Raw genomic sequence first — 25,136 nt, 5'->3', positions numbered from 1 at the left:
CCAAACACAGACAAGCAGAGAAAACATTGCTCTCCTGTTTATTTTCTCTGCTGTATGGAGGAAATCTGAAGCAGCAGCCAATAGATCGCCTTCCCCCACCAAAAGAAACTCATTCTACTGATAATAACATCATAGAAAATGGTCTATTTGTACTTGCACTAACACACACTATCCACGTGCATCCAGCTTCTTACATCTATATACATAAAGTTTCAGCATGAAAAATATGGAAACGCAGTCTGCAAATGAGAAAGGATAACCTCCTGGTTTAAATCTACAGTGCCTATAAATATAAAAAAAGAGGTATGTTTAAGTTGTTTATAACCTTATAAAAAATGTAAGCATTAAAAACAAAAAAAGGTTCCTTCTCCAGAATGAAGTGAAAATGTTCAGTTAAAGCTGATTCCAGACATTTTTTTTAGTGTTGGGTAGAGTAAAAAGTGTCTGGAGTCCCTGATATTTTTGTTGTGCCTTTCTGGCTTGGGCTACTGTATCCTCTGAAACAATAATGAAATACTGGATAACAATAAAGTCTACAATACTACATAATCCATTCTGCCAATAAAAGGCTCAACAGTAGTTAAGAATTTTTTAACAGAGGGAAATATCTTCTGTTTATCGTTATACTATTTAAGCAACATTAATTTATCAAGCATTATTCTTAGATATAGTTGTATAGGCACTACACAGTACAAGCTGTCCAATACCATTTATTAAATCTAAAAATTAACTTACGATTAGCATAGTGATTAGGAGGTTCTTCTTGGTGACTTGAGCATGGGAGAAAATGTAATTCAGCACCATCGTGAGTTCACTTTTATTCTCTTCCCGGAGACTAAAGACGCACTTGTCATAATGACCTAGAATAAAGAAATGGTACTCAAACATGGGATTATACTTTTACTACTCATGTAATAAGAATTAACTGAATAGTTGTAAATAGAAATTTAGTATACAGCTGATTTCAACATACAACAAGGTTTAGCTTCTGTTTGCAAAAACCAAAAAAATAAAAAACTCTATATTATATTTTCTAAAAAAAAAAAACAACGTATTTTAATATCAGACTATGATCTCTAAAAAGAGTTAAAAAAATAAAATATATATATAAAATTCCCATTAACATAGAAAAATGTAAAACACTAAAACAACACCCAAGCATTCGCCTAAAGGCTGATCATTTGCAGACATTCAATAATTCTGGCTAATATCAAATTTCACCACAAGATGGCAACAAACAACCACTGAAGTTGTCCAGATTTACATCAGAAATAACAGAAATTATACCCAAAGTTGTACTGTTTTTTGTTTTTGTGGTTTTTTTTTAAGCTAAAAAAAAGACTTGTAATCTTGTTCTGCATAAATATATATATAGTGTATGTATGAAGGTTTAAAATACAGAAAATTAAAACTCAGAAGAACATATATTAAATTTAAGTGTATGGCTGAGTAAAATTTAAAAAAAAACATATGCAGTACATCTCTGCAAAACATGCACTTTTCCACATGTTTTGATGCTTTAAAAATACTGCAAGTGTAGAAAAAAAAAAAAAGTTTTTTGTACTTAAACCAAAATCTATTTCTTCAAATCAACTTAGAGACACGGGTAATCAGAAACAGTTGGGTACTTCAGGAGGACTGGTAACTGGCAGACAGAAACTCTCCTATGCAGCATGCCTGAGTTTTCTGAGAAAGCAATACACAGGGCCAATATTCAGAGGGGTGGGACATGTGTCCCTCAATGGACTTGAATTAATATATTTTGAAGTAAAAAAATCTTACTTTTTCCATTGTCCATTAAAGGACAGCATGGGTTCAGACAGACACACAGTTGTGATGTCCAAAAGCAGTCCAAGTGGGGGGGGGCAAAACAAAAGTCAGACTGTTGGGACTTTGAATCTGAATCAGAAATGATAAAATGGACTGCAAGTCCCTGTGATTATTTATGGGCTCAGGAGAGTCAGAGGCAAACACTGTATGAGATGGTGCCGGAGTGTTCTTAGAGCCTCTCTTAGCAGGATGCTCTGGTAACTGCACAGTTAAGACATCCATAGTGGACATGAAGGTCCATGTGAGCATGGGGCTGAACCTGGCCCTGCCCAACAAAGCTGAAGCAGAGTCCACAGATGACAATACTTTAACAACAGGGCCCCTGGGTTCCAGATTACAGCATCAGTTCCATCTGGGGATACCAGTAAACTCCCCTAGAACCACTAGGGGAGCACGTACTCGTGACAGCAGGACTGTCCTTCATGTGTCTTCGGAAAGACATGTTGAGCTGCGTGGTGACAAATAAGCAAATAAGCCTAATGTGAGGCAAGGTCTCAAGCACTCAGAAATCCAGGCACCTGGCACTGATGAGAACTTCAGGCTGAACGTTACTAAATCACTGTAGGTGGCAGCAGAATAAAACATGAGACCAGAAATCGATGTGGTGCTTCATGAGCAGAAACAGCAATGGAATGGTGCTTCTTCCAGGTTTATTGTTGGGAAAGTGGGTGGGGAGCACACATACAGCACTCCATCTAGTAGATAACATCAGCACTCAATCCCTTAACCCTAACCCTTAGGCTTCATGTACACTGCTGCTGGTAAGCGGACGTTTAGGAGCAGTTGGGTGTTTTTTTCAGCTGCCCCTAAACTCTCCTCTATGTTATCTTATCAGTACATGTACACAGGGTCGTTTATAATAGTTTTTAGGCAGTTGAGTTTAGAAGCATTTTTTGGAAAGCAAAAAACAGGACGGATGCTCAGAGGCATTTGAAGCGCCAAACGCCTGTAACAGCTTGTAAACGCGTGTAAATGCGGTAAATGGCGTTTAACAGCGTTTTATTTACAGGCATTTTTATATTTTGACTATTTGAAGAAAAAAAAAATGCTTCTAAACGCAAATGCGGCTAAATGCGGCATGTAAACGCGGCACAATGGACGTTTTTAAATGCCGTTTACTATCGGTCAAGAAAAAATCGTGTACATTCAGAATTATAGGTGGTAAAACCAGTAATGGAAGCATTTTGAAAAGGCAATCAGAGGTGCAAATGGTAATGTACAGTGCGTTGAAAAAGTATTCATACCCTTGAAATTTTCCACATTTTGTCATGTTACAACCAAAAATATAAATGTATTTTATTGGGATTTTTTGTGATAGACCAACACAAAGTAGGGATAAAGTTGTAGAGAAGTTTAAAGCAGGGTTAGGTTAGCCCAAGCTTTGAACATCTCACAGAGCGTTGTTCAATCCATTATCCGAAAATGGAGAATATGGCACAACTGCAAACCTACCAAGACATAGCCGTCCACTTAAGCTGACAGGTGGGGAAGGAGAGCATTATTCAGAGAAGTAGCCAAGAGACCCATGGTAACTTTGGAGGAGTTGCAGAGATCCACAGCCATGTGGAGGATACAGCAAACATGTCACTACATCACTATGTGTGGCAGAAAACTAACACTGCACATCACCCCGAATACACCATCCCCACTGCAAAACATGGTGGTGGCAGCATCATGTTGTGGGGATTCTTTTTTTCAGCAGGGACAGGGAAGTTGTTCAGAGTTAATGGGAAGATGGATGGAGCCAAATGCAGGGCAATCTTAGAAGAAAACCTGTTAAGAGCCTGCAAAAGACTTGAGACTGGGGTGGGAGGCTCACCTTCCAGCAGGACAATGACCCTAAACCTACAGCCAGAGCTACAATGGAATGGTTTAGATCAAAGCATATTCATGTGTTAGAATGGCCCAGTCAAAGTCCAGAACTAAATCCAATTGAAAATCTGTAGCAAGACTTGAAAATTGCTGTTTACAGACTCTCTCCATCCAATCTGACAGAGCTTGAGCTATTTTGTAAAGAAGAATGGGCAAAAATTTCACTCTCTAGGTGTGCAAAGCTGGTAGAGACATCCCCAAAAAGGCTTGCAGCTGTACTTGCAGCGAAAGGTGGTTCTACAAAGTATTGACTCAGGGGGGCCGAATACAAATGCACGCCACACTTTTCAGATATTTATTTGTAAAAAATTTTGAGAACCATTTATCATTTTCCTTCCACTTCAAAATCATGTGCCACTTTGTGTTAGCCTATCACATAAAATCCCAATAAAATAAATTTACGTTTTTGGTTGTAATATGACAAAATTTGAAAAATTTTAAGGGGTATAAATACTTTTTCAAGGAACTGTAGCTCCTAGTGTCTCAGCCTAACTAGCTTACTCACTAAGTGAGTCTTTACCCTAGAGGGTTACACCAAGAGGTCCACAAACAGGGTGAGTCTTCGGAAACAGGGTCACAGCTGAGGCTGTGCGATTGCTCTAGACTCGAAAGGTGCTCCGCAACTAACTTAATGGGTGCATTCAGGTCTGGAAATGCGGAGCTTAAAGTGGATGTAAACCCTCACATATAACCAGTGAAGTGAACAGCCTCAAATGAAACAGAGATTAAGCAAATCTCCCTACATAAGTTTTACATGTATACCTGCTGTCTTCAGCTTTATATATTCTTTAGAAAGTTCAGTTCTTGTTATGAGATTTTCTCTTCCTGGTTAGCACTGTAGTGAAGCCTGGGCATACAGCCAAGACAGTTGATTGGAGGAAAGGCACACACCCCCTCTCATCATAGGCAGAGACTTTCAGAACTGTTCTTGAATAGTTCAGCACTCTTCTAATCTATTTATAGTATCCTCCCCAACACAAAACTCAGGATGCTTTTATCTCCTGTGTCAGAGGACTTGTCAGAAGTTCTCATGCTGATAATAGAAGAACGGGGCAGGAGAAAGCTTTGGGACATAGGGCTTTGAAGAGAGATAAGAAAACACTACAGATATACTGTTTGTACTCAGCTCAAATTTAATGCATTGGGTTTACATCCAATGCCTGAAGGTCACATTGAAGATTAACCTCACAACTGCCCAGTCTAGTGGGGTCTGGGTATTGCCTCCAAGGAAACTGCTAAGAAAATGCTGATTGCTGATCTGGATAGCTGCATATAGAGACCAGCTCAAGCAGCTTGCAGAGAAATATTTACTGAAGAAAAATATGTAATATTGATTAAAGAAAAAAAATGGCTACCAAAAAAGGTTAGACTTTTCTCAGCAGAGTAGAGAAAATACATCTATCCTTCTGGACACCAGAAAGTCGGTGACTGGTGATCACTTAATCACCAGTCACTCGTCAGTGACTGGTGATTAAGTGAAGGCCTGACTGACTGACTCCTGAGCTGGCCGGCGCGGCTTCTAGCGAGATTCTACACCACAAGGAGTGTCTTTTTTATTCCTTTATGTGGGTGATTGAGATTCGGGGGATTTGATAGAATTGTTTACTAAACCTGCATTAAGATTGGCTCTATAGCTGACTACTGCCTATGCATTTTCTGACCTTTGTAATGAGCGTCTAGGAGGAGGGTAAGAGGCAGTGTGTATGGGTGTCGGTGGTGGAAATTTCACATGTGTGCTTTGTAGCTGCACTATATTTCAGAAGCCATTTTTCAGTCCTGTGGACTTAGCTGTCTTATGGACTATTGTGATATTTTATTGCTATTTAAGCGCTACACCTGTACTTTTTTTATTCATTTTGTTGACCATTCATCATTATTGTGCAAGCAGCTTTACTTATTGTATCGTTTAATTTTTTCACTAAGCTCAGCAGATACATATCTTTTAATGTTCTCCCTGTGCCTGCGTGGGTTTCCTCTGGGTACTCCAGTTTCCTCCCACATTTCAAAGACATGCTGGTAGGTCAATTGGCTCCTGTCTAAATTGGCCCTAGTATATGTATGAATATGAGTTAGGGACCTTAGATTGTAAGCTCCTTGAGGGCAGAAACTGATGTGAATGTGTAATATATGTAAAACTCTGCGTAAATTGACTGCGCTATACAAGTACCTGTAATTAATAAATAAATGTAATAGAAGAAACAAACTGATAAAGCATCCTGACTTCTTGACTAGACTTAGTGACCTGTCATTGCACAGTACTGAAGACTGACCATTTTTAATTACAGTTCCTAAGTAAAGTTGCTTAAAATATAACTGGCATAAAAAATATATGCAACCCGTACCATGCTGAAACTGCGTTTCCACCTTTAAATACTGACGAAGCAAATCCATAACTACAGCTTTCATGTGGCCTCGATTGCCGCTGCGGTATCTGACATGAAGGAAAAAATGATTCTTTTAAGGCAAAAATGCAAAGGATACAAAGGTTTCAGAAATACCGTACAAAATTCAGGCAATTACAAAACATAGTTTTCATTCAATATTTAAAAGTCACCTATTTCATTCAGTTGCCAATGCTAGACAAAATATATTAAAGGGTCTGTCTAGCATCAATGCAAATACAGTTCAGTATTGGGTAGTTAGTAGAGTAAAATGTCCACACGCTTTTTACATATTTAGGAGACCCCAAGGGTAACATGTGCTACCCTCAAACATGTAATCGTCATGTTTGGCTTCTTAGTAAAACTATGTAACAAATAAAAATGTGAACTAACTCCAAATACCTTGGCATTGCCTCCAGACCACACTGCACATAGTGGCCGTGATGCCCTGTGCTGCAAGCAATACACAGCCCAGAGTGAGTATTTACCATAATACCTACAATGGCAAGTGCTCATTGGTCAGCACAGCCACGTGACCATGCTGACCAACACACCAGCAGCACAGTGCATCACAGCCGTTATGTGCAGCGAGGTCTGGAGGGGTGGCAAGGAAATTTGGAGTTAGTTCACCTTTTCATTTTTCATGAAAAGGTGATTTAGGCAATTATTATTTCCTTCCAACACAGGTGGAAGGAAAGAAAGTTGCTTAACCGCAACCGTGTTGATGGGGGAATGCCTCCCTCAGCCTTCCCTGCTGGCAGAACAAAATAATTAGTGTTGCTGGCTATAGCTGGTGGCACTGATGCACCCAACCAGCTGGTTTTGCAAAAGTCAGTGGATAGATCGACCTGCATACAACCAAGATGCCCATATATGGATTGAAAATTCACCTAGTCCCTGCTAAACCAGCCGAATTTCATTCCATGTATATCAGACTTAAAGTGGATGTAAACCTGAAAAAAATGTTTTAATGACGACTTCTACCTAGTACAGTAGAGGATGTCAAGTAATCTGCACCCAGTCTTGCCACGAAGAGTTAATCCAGCTCTGAGCAATCCTCTTGTCTTTTTATAGTAAGATAAAAAACAACACATAGATAAGTTTGTGTTGCCACATCTCCCCCTGCTGTGACTGACATCTGATTTCTTTATCTCATGCACAGCATGAGAGCAGAGAGAGAGTGTTACATTCCAGCTTCACATCCCCCTCCTTTCTTCTCCAGCTCTCCCAGGATTGGCTACTCCACACCTCAGCATGATTGGACATGCTGAAGTCATGTGGTGCCTTTCCCGAGTTTTGAATGGATGTTACTCATCATGGGGCATGATCAGCGTGACTGAAGAGTAGGAGAGTGTAGAGGTGGGCGGGGAGTCTTGTGACATCACGACTCCACCTACCGTGCTCTGGCAAAGAGACCCACTGACCGATTTCAGAGTTTTGTGGGGATCCTACTGCTGAAGGGGGTGCCATTTGTAAGGTAGGTATACATGCAGGAGGCTTGCATGTATATGTATATTAATACTGTTTATACTGGGTGAATGGTGGGTTTACATTCACTTTAACACTTTAAGGCATAGTGAGCTTATCTTATCTTGAGTGGTCTGCAGATAATCAATAAAGAAAGCATTTAATATTATATAAATACACACACACACACACACACACACACACACACACACACACTATACTGTATAGCATTGCTCTGATGTAAAAAGTTGCTGGATCATCGTGTGTTGACCTGTGAGTGTAGTTATAGTGTTACTAAACCCACAACAGTAAAATCAGTCTGCATATGCAGTAAAGCATGCTTGTTATACTCACTGTGGAATCCAAGGGGTTAATCCTCTGCATTGTGTATAAATGTGTGCCTCTGTCTCTCTGATCCTCCTCTTCTTTAACTGACTCCAACCCATCTCCTGATAGAACAGAGCATTAGGAGTCAGGCTGCACATGCTCAGTTTGGTGTGTATTGTCAGAGGGTTTTTTTTTTTCTTTGGAGAGTACATGTGACCAGCACAGGGCCAATCAGCACTGTTCAGACAGAGGATCATGGAAAAATGAAAACGCCTCCTACGAGCTTTAACCAGACACTGATAAAAGTCACAAGATTGCTATACACTGCTGATGAGGAGCAGTTTATATTTACTAAAACCATTCCTTTTCAAGAGCCTGTGTACTGTGGGGAGCCAGATATATTGAATGCATGGTCCTGGGTTTAGTAACACTTTAAAATGCAGTTTTAGGTCCATGTTAGCTGTAACACCGAGTTATAGCATCTAGAGTAAAGAAATATATTTTATATATTATATAATATATATGTGTGTGTGTGTGCAAACATGTGTCTGAGGTTTAAGAAATGTTTACAAAAGAAAAGAAAAAGGTGCTGAAAAAGAACTGTAATTTCCCAATACATAACCTCAAAGGGCACACTGTTACACATTGCTTTTCATGGGATGTGCCCTCTCCCATCCAATCAACAATGCGACCTCAGTGATTCTGGGAAATGAAAACTGTCTGGAACAGTTGGGATAAAAATAAATTCCTTTTCATGTTTTCAAAAATCAAACCAACAAATGATGTTGAAATCTGAAAAAAATAAGCAGGCATCCAAACTCCTTGAACCAAAACTCTGGTCATGCAAGAATGCTTATACCCCTGGGCTGCTCCGTTAACATCTCACCTTTGCACTAGTTGCACAATGCTCTGTGTGTTCATGAAGAAAACCTCACGTTCAGATTTACGGTTCAATGTAGCTGCATGACTGTCCAGTATATTTGCTATCTAAACAAGAAACAAAACAATAAAAAGGTATTTTTAACCAGCATGCACTTTTATTCCCACTTACAGTATGTATCACAAGATTGTGCTTCATATTTGTCACATTTATTAAAAGGTTGTTACCGAATTATCAAACTCTTTTTAATGGTGAGTTTAATAAATGCAACTTGTTGCTTGCATAAAGACACCTCCAATCAGCAGGGCACAACAAATATATGAAGTATTACTAAGTAATGGTCTTCTTCCAAAAGTTAAAGCTGAACTCCAGGCTACAGCTGGCACTACACAGATCCAATTTTGTCTGATTCCTATTGAAATGGCCAAAACAAGTTTCATGGGTGGCCCTGTTGGCACGCCCCGGCTGGAATTTTCAAAGGAGTTGGTTTTGTCGATGGAGGTGGGTGGAAAATTGTCAGCTGAACAGGGCTCACATCCAATCGGGTGCAGGACTTGTTTGGGTATTCTGACAGCCATGGGTGTTGTCAGAATACAGAAGCCCATATTGCTGATTCTTCTATCCACTCTATTTAGCATGAATGGAGGAATTGAGTGGTTTTCTCTTGCTCAGCACCATGGATTACCAGCTTTACCTCCGGCCTTGCAAAGTCGTACAAGCTCTTTTACAGTATTGCAAATGCTCGCTCTGATTGCACTGAACACTCCACTTATCCCAGTTTGCATTAGGAGCTATCAGAAAGAGCCAGCCTTATTTTCGAGCTGGAGGACATGCACCATCATCTAGTTCTTTTTCCTCCCCAGCCTCAATGTCTCTGGTTTACCACTTTCATTATTTGGTCTTCAATTCTTTCATTAATGGAGGCTCAGCATCACATGTGGGCAGTCTGCATGCAAATGTCAACTCTTACAGATTGACATCCACCCAACAGGGCATTTTAATATGTACATAACTCCTCCCAAGGGCCAGTCCACTGCTTTCATCAGGGCTCTTTAGAGGAATACTAAGGCAAGGTGCTGTGATGTTCTCAGGAGGCAGCAACCACTTTGCCCTCTCATGAGCTTTGATGTGCCTTCATTGCATACAAACGCGCATAGACCCTAGTGCACCCAGGCAGTCTTGGCGAACCCCCACACTATGGTAGTGCTTGTGTATATCACCACAACCTGCTTAAGCAGACTTTTTCTACTTTATTTTTTTTCTCTTTAGTCCTCTCCTCCCCACTTTCTTATCCCTTTCCTCTCCAGTGGACCTTGGGATGCCCGAGCTCTTGGATCCCTGTGCAAACTGAGCTACGGATGTTTTGATGCAATGCTTCCCCCTTTAACCTCTGGAATGGCTTCCTCAAAATTCACCATTATCTTGCATAATGTACAGGGCTTTAACTCTCCTCATAGACCTAGGTGTACCTTTACTTATTATACCTCTAGACAAGCTAACGTCATAGGCTTACAAGAAATCAGATTTTCTCTATCCTCTAAAACGAAAGGTTTGCACTGTAACTACCCCCAAGTATTCCAATTACGTTTCGGTGAAAAAAAAAAAGAGGAGTTTTGGTGGCATTTCACAAAAACACTCAATTCCCATGCTCCCTTGAAATAGCTGTCCCCACTCGATGCTGCCTGATTTTACAATGGAAAATCTTTAACATAGAAATAACAATTGTAAATTATTATGCTCCCAATACACACCAGACACCTTTTTATCCCCCCATTTATGGCGAGTTATTTCATCGCATAAATATGGACTTTAATCCTCATGTGTGATAATAACAGGATTCTTGATGGGAAACTACACAGATCCTCCTCCACTTTTAGCCCATCTCACAATTCTAAGACATGTGCCCCCGCAATTTAGAAGACATAGAGGGAACTGAATCCCAAAGCTTGAGATTACAAATAATGTACTGCTCTAGGACCCATAACAGTTTCACACGTATTGACCGTTTTTTGTACACCAATCTTTTCTTTCAGATATTCTCAACCTCAAGATTTTATCTAGCCCATTGTCTGACCACTCACCACTCTCACTTGCAAAGGACTGCAAATCCTTGACCCCAACCCTGTGGTATTACACGTGGCATTTAAAATGATTCCATGTTATTTTTAAAGGATACGGATGAGGCAATTCATGCATCCCTGTTCACATACTATTCGGAAAATGATGACTCACCCTCCACCCCAACAATCCTGCGGGAAGTCCACAAGGTTACAGCCAACTTGCTGCACAAGGCTGAAAAACTGTTACAGTGGTCCAGGCAAAAATATTACACCTGTGCTAATAAATCAGGTCCCATGTTAGCAAATTTACTTAATATCTGCATATGAGAATCCAAACACATTAAATTATGCCTACCAAACAATGTAATTACCGCTAACCCATCCACAATCGTGGACAAAATTTACTTATCTACAACCTTATCAACCTTATCTATGTTAGACATCGGGTCTTTTCCATTAAGACCTAGCAGTAACCCTAATAAACTCCCCTCTTCATCACAAACCATGCTAGACACAATGGAGGCTGAGATCACTATTCTGAAAGTCCTCAAGGCAATCAAATCTCTTAAGAGGCAAAAAATTTCAGACCCTGATGGCTTCTCGACTACATATTCTTAAAAATTTGCAGACCACCTCACACCACATCTGACTAATTTGTTAAATTACTTCTGCACACACTCAGACCTACACTGCTCCTCACTTAGAGCATATAGTGATGCTTACAAAACCCAATTTTGCTTAAATAAATACCTGGCTAGGATCCTTGCAACCAGGATCAACACATTCTTACTATAATTCACAAAGATGATTTAACTGATTTATCAGAAACAAAATCCCTGGCACGGTGCTCAGCCATGATATCCACAAAACTTTTGAGTCCCTATTGTGGGACTACAGTGCCTTGAAAAAGTATTCATACCCCTTGAAGTTTTCCACATTTTGTCATGTTACAACCAAAAACGTAAATGTATTTTATTGGGATTTTATGTGATAGACCAACACAAAGTGGCACATAATTTTGTGGGAGGTAAATGATAAATGTTTTTCAAAATTTTTTACAAATACCGTATTTAACGGCATATAACACACGCCAGTGTATAACACGCACCCCAATTTAAGAGGGAAGGTTTAGAGAAAACCACTTTGAAGCAAAATAATGGTCAGTGAGCATCAATGCAGCCTGATTAGTGCCCATCTGCAGCTTCAGTGCAGCCTGACCTGTGCCCATCTGCAGCCTGATCTGTGCCCATATGCAGCCTGATCTGTGCCCACCTGCAGTCTAATCAGTGCCCACCTGCAGTCTAATCAGTGCCCATCGGCAGCCTAATCAGTGCCCACCTGTGGTCTAATCAGTGCCATCCTGCAGCATTGCTCAGTGTCTATCTGCAGCCTTGCCGTTATATATGCTGCCATCAAGGGATAGGTGGGGACGAGCAATGCCGAAATAGAGCCGGATCTCCTGTGTACTCGGTGCGGCGTCACGCCCAGTCCCGCCCCCTTGGCCCGGATCCTATGATGGACATAACGCCGGTCCAATGCCGGGTTGTCCATGCTAATAGTCGTCCAGGGGCCGGGACTGAGCATGACTGCGAGCCGAGTACACAGGCGATCCAGCTCTATTTCAGCAGCGCTCATCCCCTCCTTCCCCTCGGTAGCAGCCTATATCGGCATATAATGCGCACACACGGTGTTATACGCCGATAAATACGGTATGTGAAAAGTGTGGCGTGCATTTGTATTCAGCCCCCCTGAGTCAATACTTTGTAGAACCACCTTTCACTGCAATTGCAGCTACAAGAGTTTTTGGAAGTGTCTCTACCAGCTTTGCACATCTAAAGAGTGAAATTTTTGCCCATTCTTCTTTGCAAAATAGCTCAAGCTCTGTCAGATTGGATGGAGAGCGTTTGTGAACAGAAATTCTCAAGTCTTGCCAAGGATTCTCAATTGCATTTAGGTCTGGACTTTGACTGGGCCAGTCTAACACATGAAAATGCTTTGATCTAAACCATTCCATTGTAGCTCTGGCTGTATGTTTAGGGTTGTTGTCCTGCTGGAAGGTGAACCTCTGCCACAGTCAAGTCTTTTGCAAACTATAACAGGTTTTCTTCTAATATTGCCCTGTATTTGGCTCCATCCATCTTTCCATCAACTCTGAGCAGCTTCCCTGTCCCTGCTGAAGTAAAGCATCCCCACAACATGATGCTGCAGTGGGTTCAGGGTGATGTGCAGTTTTGTTAGTTTTCCGCCACACATAGTGTTTTGCTTTTAGGCAAAAAGTTAAATTTTGGTCTCATCTGACCAGAGCACCTTCTTCCACATGTTTGCTGTGTCCCCCACATGGCTTCTCACAAACTGCAAATGAGACTTCTTATGGCTTTTCTTTAACAATGGCTTTCTTCTTGCCACTCTTCCATAAAGGCCAGATTTGTGGAGTGCACGACTAATAGTTGTCCTGTGGACAGATTCTCCCACCTGAGCTGTGGATCTCTGCAGCTCCTCCATGGGCCTCTTGGCTGCTTTTCTGATTAATGCTCTCCTTCCCCAACCTGTCAGTTTATGTGGACAGCCTTGTTTTGGTAGGTTTGCAGTTGTGCCATACTCTTTCCATTTTTGGATGATGGATTGAACAGTGCTCCATGAGATGTTCAAAGCTTGGGACATTTTTTTTATAACCTAGCCCTGCTTTAAACTTCTCCACGTTATCCCTGACCTGTCTGGTGTGTTCCCTGGCCTTCATAAAGTGGTTTGTTCACTAAGGTTCTCTAACAAATCTCTGAGGGCTTCACAGAACAGTAGTATATATACTGGGATTTACCACTTCCCGCCCGGCCTATAGCAGATTGACGGCCGGGCGGTGGTTCAGTTATCCTGGACTGGGCGTCATATGACATCCAGCAGGATAACATGCCGCCGCGCACCCATGGGGGCGCGCATTGCGGCGATCGGTGGAGCGGTGTGTCAGTCTGACACACCGTTCCACCGATCTTGGTAAAGAGCCTCCGGAGGAGGCTCTTTACCACGTGAAGACATGAAGACGTTTTGCATACCTGCATACCTGGTGGACCTGCCCCATGCTCGCATGGTTCTGGACCAATGAACCCCGACATGTCCTACTGCACCTCAAACCCCATGATCTCACTAAATCACAATTCAAACTGGCGACCTACATTCTGTTAGTGGCAAAGCAGACTATTGCAACAAACTGAAAGGACAGTTAATCTACTTTGCGGAGGTTCGCCAATGTGTTGATGCTTTCTTCATTAATGCAAAGCTCATCCGTATCCTATTAAACAAACAAAAAAGGTTCTTTAAAGTATGGAACCCATCGATAAAGTATGCTTATCCTTCATTACCTATAGAGAGCTATGCTTCTTTGTAGAAGTCCAACTTTGGGGACCTGAGGTTGGATGTCCTTAAAGTTCTCCCTCCTTCCTCTTTCTCCCTCCTATCTTCTTCCTCTTCTGTTTTCCTCTTAGAATTCTTTTTGCCTTCCTACCGCAGATGTGTCTTTCTTTTCCTTTATCTACAGATATGGGTTATGGTATTCGCCTACATCCTGAATGTTTTATTGGCGGTCACAACCTTGTCCAGCAAGTCATTGTCTACTTTACATTACAGGCTATTTGTTTAGATCATTTACAACCTTTCAGCCAGGCTTCTGGCAGCCTTGTATTATTGGCAGCTACTTTCTCATTAATAACTCATTATTCAAATCAATGTGTACATTCATGCTATGATGTTTTCAGCAATGTTTCATTAAAAAATGCATGGGGGTTTCAATCCTCATCAAATTCCATTTACTGCTCAATGGCCATTGCAGCAATAAGCATAGTGCCAGGCTGTGGGTGTCTTGTTTAGATGGTACTGGAAAAGACATACAATCTTTCTATCTATGTTTGATATGCTGTTTATTTCTGCATAAAGTTTTACCTGCTGGCTTGGAAACTGGCACAACACAGAAGTAATATTGCTGGCATACTGTGCCATTTCTTTCTTGATTGCTTTCTCCACATTTGGGGGAATACGTCCAGATACACTCGTCATAATGTCCTGGAGTTCCAATAAAGGAAGAGAGGGATCCCTGAGGGTCTTCATTAGTCGCTCCACCCAGTCTTTTAACTAAAAAAAATATATTTTTTTTTTACAGCAATCAAATTACATATTAGGCTTAAAGTAAAAATGCTCACTTACCTTACAAAATATGACTAATGCTTTTGATTTTTGCCCCAACACTGCTGCAAAGCAGTCTAACCAGTTAGGTGACCACACTGTTCACCACTGCAGAGCAAGGAAAGAGCATCATCACACTGATGCAGTCACAACTGTGCTTTCCTCCTGTCAGCAAACTCCCAGTTTTGCTTTAAAAGTGTAAGGATAGGGTCACACATGTCCAGAGGGAATTTCCCATCCATTTTCACTAAGAATTTCCAAAGCAACTGTTCAGCCGTTCAGCTGCGATTTCCCGCGCTGGAAGTTCAGATACATCGGTGTTAAAAAAACGTCCTGAGCATGATGGAGTGTGACTAGCTACAGTTGCGGAGCAGATCATCACAGTGAAGGAGATCACAGGCTATACTAATTCTTACTTTTGGTAAGCATATATACAAAAGGGGCTGGCCACGCGGTGATATGGTGAAGGTTTATCATCTTATGGACAGTACACTGGATTTGAATTAGAAGCTTTCTTCCGCTACTGTTGTCACTCACATGCACGGGACTTATCACAGAATGAGGTGTGTGGATACATTTAACACGCTACATATCTAGTCTGGTTGATGGCACCTGGAACTTTTTCCTTTTAAACCATTTTAAGTTTCATTCTGAACCCAAATCATTTCTGAACTTTTATAAGGATCAATATTGTTTTATACTTTTTTTCCCTTCAGCTTGATCTTTTTGATAATGTGATGTTACACCTTTGAACCTCAGAATTGAGGTACACCTTTGTACCAAGAGTTTTATTGTTGAGCAATGGATGGGTATAGCATGTAATGTTACATCATAAGTATGAATGAGTATTCATAATAAGCGCTGTTAATACTTCCTTCTTGTAAGAAAGTATACATCTATTACATCATAGTTTTTGGTTTATAACGGCAGCTAGAAGTGCATTAAGTCCTTCCCTCCATTTGAGCGCTAGGATCAGAGTGCTCTATTACCTCTGATATTTTCTCTGCCAAAGAACAATCTTCGAGATGTTTTCTGCTAAATATTAGCACAAACAAGCAAAATATTTTTTCTCCACAAAAAAGAACATTTAATATTCTGGAAATGTACCACGTGGGTTACCTTGATGCTGAAGTAAGGCTCTGGAAGACAGTATCCATTCATAACATTCACCAGGTTATCTAGAACATAATGAAATATACGATGGAGCTTTTCTCCCTGTAGCACAGTGCTGTGTATCTTTGGCAATGCTCCTGTATGAAGTTCAGCCTACAAATTAAAGATACCATGTGAAGAATAACAATCAAATAACCTTAAAGAGATTAAATTAAAGTTAATTTTAAAAAACCTTAAAAAAATTAAGATGTTTCATAAAGTCAGTCACCACTGCGCTTGTGATAATCTATAAATGTATATATACTGTATAGAGGGGTCAGTTTTACTTTTTAGAGAAAATTAGTCATTTAATCAGAAAACCAATCTTATGTCTACATGAGACCTAATAATACAATATTTATAATGGTTATAGTATGATTATGCATGTGCACTGGGGTCCTATGCACAAATTCCTACTTGAACATGCTAAAAAAAATAAAACAAATAAATAAAAAATAAACTATACGTTCCAAAGTCAAGCCTATTTATCATATGTTGCTATATATAATTTTTATACTCACCATAAAATCCTTTACTTGGCCCCACATGGGAACACATGGAGATTTTCACCTTTGGGTTATACTGCCACATACAGGAGGGCTGGACCCAGGTTAAAAAAAAATGTAGGCCAGCCCAGGATAACCCCTCCCACTACCAGCATGCCTCAGTTATGTAACAAAGCAGTTCTGAGAGCATGATGGGCAACAGAGCAAACAAACGCTAACAGGTGCAATTTAAATATAAAAACTGGGGCATGCCTGCAGCTGAGGAACCTGAGGGACCATATGCTCGAACTTAGAATTAGATGAGGCCACAATCTCCATATAATACCAAAAACAGAAAACAACAGGTGGTAGCATTGCAACTGGGAAACTAATGCATAAGGCCAGGAGGACAAAAACACTCACATGGCCAAAAAAGTGTGTTCTCACAGAAAAGAAAGAAAACTATTTTATAAACTATAAGTTTGAAAGCCGGTTTAGCTGAATCATTCAGAGCAGTAGAACGAGAACAAGAAATCAAATCACTCCGCTGGGTCTATCCCTGGATGACCAAAACGTAGTCAGTAGCTAAGAGATAGAGGCTCACGGCCTGGACCATAGTCAAACAAGGAAGGGAGGCGCCTCTTGGAGAACCAAAGCCGAACAGAGGGGCCGGTAAACTATTTCCTGAATGAGGAAAATATCAGAAACTTCACTAGATCAGAAGAAAGCCCTAGGTCTCAACTCACCCAGTCCCAATAAAGATTTAAAAAAATGGTGTTCAAGCCAAGGAAAGGCTGTCAGGTCAGACACTCACCTCGTAAAGGCAATGAGTACCTAGAAAGAGACCCTTGGGGGTAAAACAGATTATAATTATCTCTAATGAGCCAAAACAGTGATTCTTGAAAATGGAACGAGGGTTAACATTCTTAACCACAAATGGCAAGGAAGAAATCTAGATAGTGCTGAGCCCATCCTATCTGCAATAAGGGGAAGACATCCCTGGGGCAAAGCCCCCTGTTAGACCTTGCTGAAGTATCCTTCCTTTCCTCAAGCATTATAAGAATCACAGATTTAGAGATGCTCCTGACTCCTTTACAATTCTAACAGTCAGGAGCTTTACCAGGTCAGCAAAGTGCATTTGTCATCTGGAGCAAGGAAGATCACTAAAAGCCCTCAATCTCAGGTCTGTGAAGCAGATGAAGAAGAAACATAGGAGGAAGAAATGCCTAGATACAGGTGTATGGAGTCACCATAGCATCCATTGCTACTGCTAGAGGGTTCCTACACCTGGCGACAAACCTGTAAATCATGCACTAGGATATCAAGGGAAGCAGGTCTTGGGACACAATTGGATGTATAACCCCCCCCAAGCACAAATGAAATCAGTTGGGGAAGCCTGCCCCCAACTGTCTGCACCTGAGATGAGCATAGAGAACAGTTCTAGAATGCAAAATTCTTCCCAGGTCAGGATCCAAACTACCTCTCTTCTTGCAACTGTGGGGCTGTCCAGATGGACCCAGGTCCGATGATCTGCCAAGCGATAGAACCTCTGACTCCAGAGTTATAAGAATGATCCAGATGCAGAAACTACCTGATTCTCAAGGGAAGACAAATCTGTTTGCTCAGAAACTAGGTCAACTTGTTCTATGACCAAAAACAAGTCTAATAAGTGTTTGGGGGGCATCCAAGGCATGTTGAGGTGTTTTTAATCCCTCTAGTGTTATGCCACCTACACACGATCAGAATTTCCGACGGGAAATGTTCGATGTGAGCTTGTTGTCGGAAAGTCCGACAGTGTGTATATGCTCCATCGAACATTTGCTGTCGGAATTTTCGCACACAAATGTTTGAGAGCAGGTTTCCAAATTTTCCGACAACTTCACTCATGTGTGTCGATCGTGTGTAAACAAGTCCGTCGCACAAAAGCTCACACATGCTCGGAATCAAGCAGAAGGAGCCGCACTGGCTATTGAACTTTCTTTTTCTCGGCTCGTCGTATATCTTGTATGTCACCGCATTTTTACGTTTAGAATTTCCGACATTTGTGTGAAATTCCGATCGTGTGTACGCGGCATAAGACTTCAATGAATTTGTGCAATGGGAGGGTCTTTGTGACTTCAGGAGCTCTGAAAGACCCAAGAATGGAGACAGCAGGTGAATCCTTCAGTTTTAGAGTGGTGCGCATCAATAAGAACCAAAACTGTAAAGTAAAAGAAGAAAACTCTTAACTCTTCAATCTCATCAAGCAGAGACTGAAGTGAGTCAGATATAGTCACTTCAGAAAACAGAGAAATGAAAGGCGCTCAGTGATCTATGCAAATTAAGCAGCTACCAGTGCTCAACCCAACGGGCCTACTCACAAAGTAAATCTTTAAAGACATAAAATGTTGAAGAAAAAAGTGGTGCTAGCAAAAATAGGTTAATCCTTTACACAGAAAAGCTAAAGAAAAATTGTCCATCCTCCTAGGACACTAGCAAAAAACTATGGTATGCTGTGAGTAGTGGGAGTGGTTATTCTATGCTGTTCTACAGCTTTTTGGTTGCCAGTGTCCAATCCATTTGTAGGCAGCAGTACATTCATAGGTGAAATACTTCCTGTGTTCCTCAACATATGAGAAAGAAAACAAGTTTTTGGCTTCACATACACTTTACCGGAAACGCATTTACAACCTTGTATTAATTATAAATAGTTAAAGGTATGTAAAGTCCAAATTATTTTTTAAATTTAGTTTTGAGTAAAGTAGGGAAAGGGTAAAACCTGGGGCCTTTTTCTTGACTGTACCCCATCAAGGAGATTTTTCTTTACTTCCTGTCCCAGATACAGAACAAGAAGTAAGATGAAATATCTGCAAAGTGATAGAGAATTCTCCCTCATGGCCCTTACACACGATCAGAATATCGTACGATAGATCATATGACTTTTGTCGCTTAATAGTCGCAAGGAGAAATTGAATAGGTTAGTAAATTCACAAAAATTCTCGTACGACAGAAAAAAAAAAAAAAAAAAATCGGAAGTGATGTCATTTGTTTTAATGTATTTGTATTGTATTTTCGGAGGACAATTATACTGACTAAACAAAAATCGTACGATCTGGTATCGTACGAGGAAAATTTTCGTGCTTTACTGAAGCAAATTATATCGGATGAATTGTCGTGATCGGCTCTCGAAAGCTCTGTACTAACGATCCGATTATCGTACGATCGCGTCAAAAGTGGTATTTTTGATCCAATTTTCGGATCGTGTGTAGGGGCTATTAGACAGCTGTCACTGGAAAAGATACCTTCATTGGAAAATTTCCCCTCGTTTATGTGACAACTGCAAAATGTTGACTTTCCCGTCATTTTCTGTATCAGAGACGAGGGTCACCAGAAAAATTAAAGCGGGCAAATCTCCCCAGCAAGGATACAGACAGCAGAAAACCTGGCAAGGGTTTTAATACTCCCTTACCCTGTCCAAAACTATATTAGGATCCCTTTTGCACTGCAGCGCTGCTAAAACAGCGCTAAAGTGCCGGGTATTTTTGCAGTGCTTTAGCGCCATTTTAGCTGCGCTTTTCAGGCGCTAGCAGGGTGGGTTTTTTTTAAGGTTACATGAAATGACCTTAAAAAAAAAAAGGAAAAAAGTCCCATTTTGCAGCACTTCCAAAACGCTTCTAGGGCGCTTTGGAAGCGCTGCCCATTCATTTCAATGGGCAGGGGCGTTTTGGGAGCGCTATTTATAGCAAAGATGCTGCTTTAGAGGCTATTTCTAGCGCTAAAATGCCTGAAACTGCCTCAGTGTGAAAAGGGTCTAAATAGTTTGGGCTTTAGATACGTTTAAACTGAGATACTATTAGGTTTTGGTGAGCTTTTGTCGCATGCTTTTTATACAACGCCTAATAGATCCTAGGTACATGTTAGCTCATGGAAAAGCTCATTTGTGGCTTTTGAATCACTATCAGAGCATTATCATTAGCAATTACCAAAGCATGTAAATAAAAGTACTGACAAAAACAGACAACCATCAAAGTGTTGCCCATATTTAATTGATCTACCTGCTGCACTCTGCTGGGGTCATCTAGTTGAAGTTTAGCAATTACACATCCAGGTTCCAAGACAGCACCTGCGCGTTTCACGTAGTGTATACATCCTGACTCCATGGCTGTCAGGGTCATCACCATCTTCATAACCTACAGAAGAACATTTGTAAATATATAATGCAATGTACTGATCCATCCCGCAGATACATACTCAACAATATAAAACTGTATGCACAGAACATGTACATATGTTCATACAAACATCTCAAAAGCATGCAAAAAAATCTGCAGTTTAATTTTTCTAATAGAAAAAAAAAAACTCATATTGTAAAGTCTGGCAAAATAGTGATAAAGTATTTTATTATCCATTATCATTGCACAGACATTTGTGTCCAGGGGAAATGTTCAGGTTTGGCTCTGATAACTAACTGATAACAAGAACAGTGACATGAAATGTTGCAAAGCATTCTGCTGAAAACTCTATGGTTCCCCATACCTAAAAGCTATATTTCCCATAGAAGTCAAAAACCAGTGCAACTACAAAGGGACAATGCATACCAATAAACACTACACAGTTGACTGTTACAGTGTTAAATTAATCAAACTGGAATCAAGCGTAATTGGTTGCATTGGTCTTTGAACACGCTATTGCAATTTACAATTGTTCTTAGAATTAAAGTGATACTGAACTTAAAAAGTAAAAGGTTTGCTTTGCTATAGGGAAATGTAGAAATGTTGAATGTGCCTACAAAAAAATAAGTACCTTTTGTGTTGCATACCTACTGAAACACAGCAGTGCGTTTCCTGGTACTGAGGGTGCCCATGCACTCCTGTGCCTAGAGCCTCATAGCTGTATCTCTGCAGTGTGAGATTAAGGCACTGCTTTGCTCCTTGTCTATCTAGTTTGTGTGCAGCTTCAAGAGATTAGTTCCTCTTTACAACCCAACTCCAGGAAAAATTAAAGTCCTCCCTTGCAGAGGGGCTGTGCTTGCACTACAAGGCTTAAAACTGCTTATTTCTGTCTAGGGGGTGGGAAAAGCAATTTTAGTTACCTGCTCTCCCAGCAGACAGCGATCTTCCATGCTCCAGCAGTGGACTGTTCCTCAGCATCCTCAAGTCCAATGTAGGGCTTTGGTCATGATGACACCAGAGGAACTTAGATTGCTGGAGTGCAAAGGAGAAGAGGCTGCCAAGACCGGTCTAGCAGCACTAAGGAGCCTGCTGGAGCATAGGATGGAGTAAGCAAAACAATTTTTCCAAATCTCCTATATAAATATGAGTATTTAACCATTGCAGTGTGAGTGCAGCCCCACTACAAGAGAGCATTTTTACTTGTACTGGAGTTCGGCTTTAAGTTTTTTTTGTCTACTAAAATGGAATGTTAACCTTATATTGGGAAATTCTTTTGCTTCAGTTAGCTATAGTACAAAAAGGGTAATTTGTACCACTTGCTCACAATAGTATGCCATGTCAGTTTTCCCAGTTGGTTACTCCTTTCATACAATGTGATTGCAATGAGTGAAGCATTAGGACTTGTCAAGCAGAAAATCTATTTCTTATGTCTCTCACCTGAACAAGCTACATCAGCTTTGTTCCCTTGCTTCATTAAGCTGTTTCACAATAGACTTAGACTGAAAAAAGCATTGTAATGTCCATTGAGTGTTGAACAAATGGAAAGTGCAATATGCAGGAGGATTTTATAAAATGTACATTTCAGATGTGCTTGGAAAGTTGAAGTCAAAGTACCGGTAGTTAAATATTACTTTTCAATATACTATATTTTTTCATAGAGGTTTAGTTTTAGAAATGACAGCCAAGATTGGGAGCAAGCTTGATGCTATCAAAACAATTTCTGCTAAAATTATGGACAATGCTAAAAAAAAAATTGCTGATTGTATGTCTGCCCTTAACATCCTAATAATGAGAAATTCTCTTTAACAACAACTTTAGAACTTTTTTCACACTTGAGTCTGGAGGTGACTATCCTCTCATATTTGGAATATGAAACCCATCCTCCTTTCATAATGTTTCCAGAAGAAGACACAGGCACAGATGTTGATGCACTGTACACATGAAATGCTTAAGAAAAAATGCTAGTGTCTGAAATTTGATAAAGTTTGATCTTCCGTTCACAATTCCTATTTCCATTCACCTTGGTTTTTAGTTGTTCCCACCTAGCATGAGGTATTAACACTTCTATTCTTCATAATAAAAACATAATTTAAAATCAGACATAGAGAGTACCCTTTATATATTGGCAGCAGCAGGTATTTAGGGGTAAGGGTTAAGTATTAAGGTTGGGGATCAAATGTAGGTGTTGGCAGGTAAATTGTTCATTTGAAGGTTAGGTGAAATGTATGCAATAGCAAAATAAAAAAAAGAGAAAACATATTTAGTACATTTCTGCACTACATGCACATTTCTCCATGTTTTATCGCTTTACAAAATCTGAAAGTACAGAATAATGCCTATTGATCTACCAAAAATTCATTGTGCTCCTCAGTTCCTGTTTGGGTTGATAATAGTGCCTCTGCTGCACTGCATCCCAGCCACCTTGATCAGTCCTGCCTACTGAAATACAGAACTCCATCTATCCCCCACCCTTCTGTTCCTCTCCACATGCATACCTCGATTTCATTCTCCGCAAATATGTTGCTGTATTAACTGCAAAGAGCCTTCCCAAATAATCTGTGTAGGGAAAGGACTCTTGAAGAGATGTAGCTATGGGAGCACGACTATGTTACTAGGAACTGAACTCTCTGCAGCTGCCCCTGCAAGAATTATACAAGCCTTCTCATGATGGCACAAGGAGTAACGAAAGGTGTTTCTCTCTACAGGAACAAGGGGGAAAAAGGGGGAAAATGCTGGAACGTGATCTACAAGGGTACAGGGAGGTTTCTGATTACATTTGAGTAATGCCTGGACATACAGCATACTTTAGAGTTAGAGAAAGTATAAACGTTAGTGATAGTTGATACTTGACGTAGGGGGCAATGGGAGCTTCCAAAAAAAATGTTTTAGCACTAAAAAGCAAAATATATATAAAAAAATACTACATTTCCATTCAAAAAACACATTTCAAAAACACATTTTTTACTTTAGTTACATAAAAACCCATATGGTTTGCAACAAAACAGCCAGGGTGTTTTAATTAGAAATTAAAATACGAACAATTTTACTATTAACTAGCCACGAAGATATATACAGTCCATACCAATGGTTTATGCTTGGCTCTACCAACATATAAAGTGGCATATTAACTCAGAGTTTTCCATCTCAATAGCATTGTGTCAGACCTTAATATAAAAACACGATGGGCCAGAAAAAAATGGATTACTTATCAACAGGAAGTTCATAGATATTTAAAACAGTATGGCTTACACTAAGAAAATGAATTTATCAACAGTTCTTAACCTGCGTTTATGCAGAATAGATATACTGTATATTAATTAAGCTTGTAAAACATTATTTCTAATATACTTGTTTTATTCAAGATGCTTATTCAAAACGAATGAATATTTGAACAGTGTTTCACAATACAGTTTACAACATAAACCTTATATTTAGAATAGTTTTTCCCAGCAACAAGGATTATTTTTAAATTGTATTGTAACTATAATTACTGTTCGTCTTGCAAAGGTATTAAGGGTATGGTGCAAGCATAAGTTCCTCTGCTTAGATGGATCCTGTAGGAAGGTATAACACATGGTTGTCATAGTACCCAACCACGTCCTTATCTACCTACTAGCGATTACATGTTGAGGAAGGAAGTAATTGTAACTTTACATAGTTTGCCTCAGGTGTCATAAGGGACAACTTACATCTCACAACTTGTCTGTCAAGCCTTTCAGTTACATAATTTGCTTACAGAACACATGAAAGAAGAGTCCCCTCTGGTCTCCAAGTCATTTATGAAATTAATACTTACTGGACCTACTTGGATTCACACTTAGTTTCACTTAATTAATGACTGCACATAGAATAAAATTAAACAGAACATACAGTATGTAATAAGTTAATGACTATTCGCCTGTTCTATGATACCTCTATCTCAGCGAAGCATTGTCCAGCAAACACATGGCCGCCATCCTCCACCACATATTGTATAAGCTTGCCAGCTGAAGGAGAGCGCAGGATTGAAGGATCGTTTTCTTTCTCAAAGATACAGGTTTTATTATCAATAGTGATGCGGTATCTGTTAAAAAATAAATAGCATCCTGAAATGTGGTCCAAAACATGGTGCACCATCAAATCGTTCCCTCTCAAAATGTGAATGCCCTCGAAACCAATAAGATGCTAACCCGATGGTACCATGTCCCTATTAGAATAGCACACATGATACCAGGGGGCTCCCCTGACTGTTTTATGGGTTGTTAAGACCCAAGCACCTTTTTCCATACTTGGTGGTCATGTCCAATTGCCCAATAATTATTGAGACGTGTTTAGACCATGAGTGAAATAATCTCGAGCCACAGATACAAAACAAATTCCAG

The 25,136-nt window shown here is 40.1% G+C and overlaps 1 protein-coding gene across 2 annotated transcripts in view; it reads right to left on the bottom strand.

The window, feature by feature from the left end:
* Window positions 1-25,136, bottom strand: part of ACACA (acetyl-CoA carboxylase alpha) — a 571,750-nt gene that overhangs the window by 442,701 nt on the left and 103,913 nt on the right. For both annotated transcript variants that reach the window (XM_073616063.1, XM_073616061.1), the window contains exons 18-24: window positions 24,688-24,838; window positions 20,659-20,793; window positions 16,107-16,253; window positions 14,748-14,936; window positions 8,764-8,864; window positions 6,045-6,133; window positions 736-860 (exon numbers count right to left, since the gene is read on the bottom strand). In XM_073616063.1, coding sequence (XP_073472164.1) covers window positions 736-860; window positions 6,045-6,133; window positions 8,764-8,864; window positions 14,748-14,936; window positions 16,107-16,253; window positions 20,659-20,793; window positions 24,688-24,838 — 937 coding nt within the window. The remainder of the gene's footprint in view (window positions 1-735; window positions 861-6,044; window positions 6,134-8,763; window positions 8,865-14,747; window positions 14,937-16,106; window positions 16,254-20,658; window positions 20,794-24,687; window positions 24,839-25,136) is intronic.

The sequence above is a fragment of the Aquarana catesbeiana genome, linkage group LG02 (assembly GCF_042186555.1).
Source record: "Aquarana catesbeiana isolate 2022-GZ linkage group LG02, ASM4218655v1, whole genome shotgun sequence".
Taxonomy (NCBI): Eukaryota; Metazoa; Chordata; class Amphibia; order Anura; family Ranidae; genus Aquarana; species Aquarana catesbeiana.
This window is presented reverse-complemented; position numbering and strand designations above follow the sequence as displayed.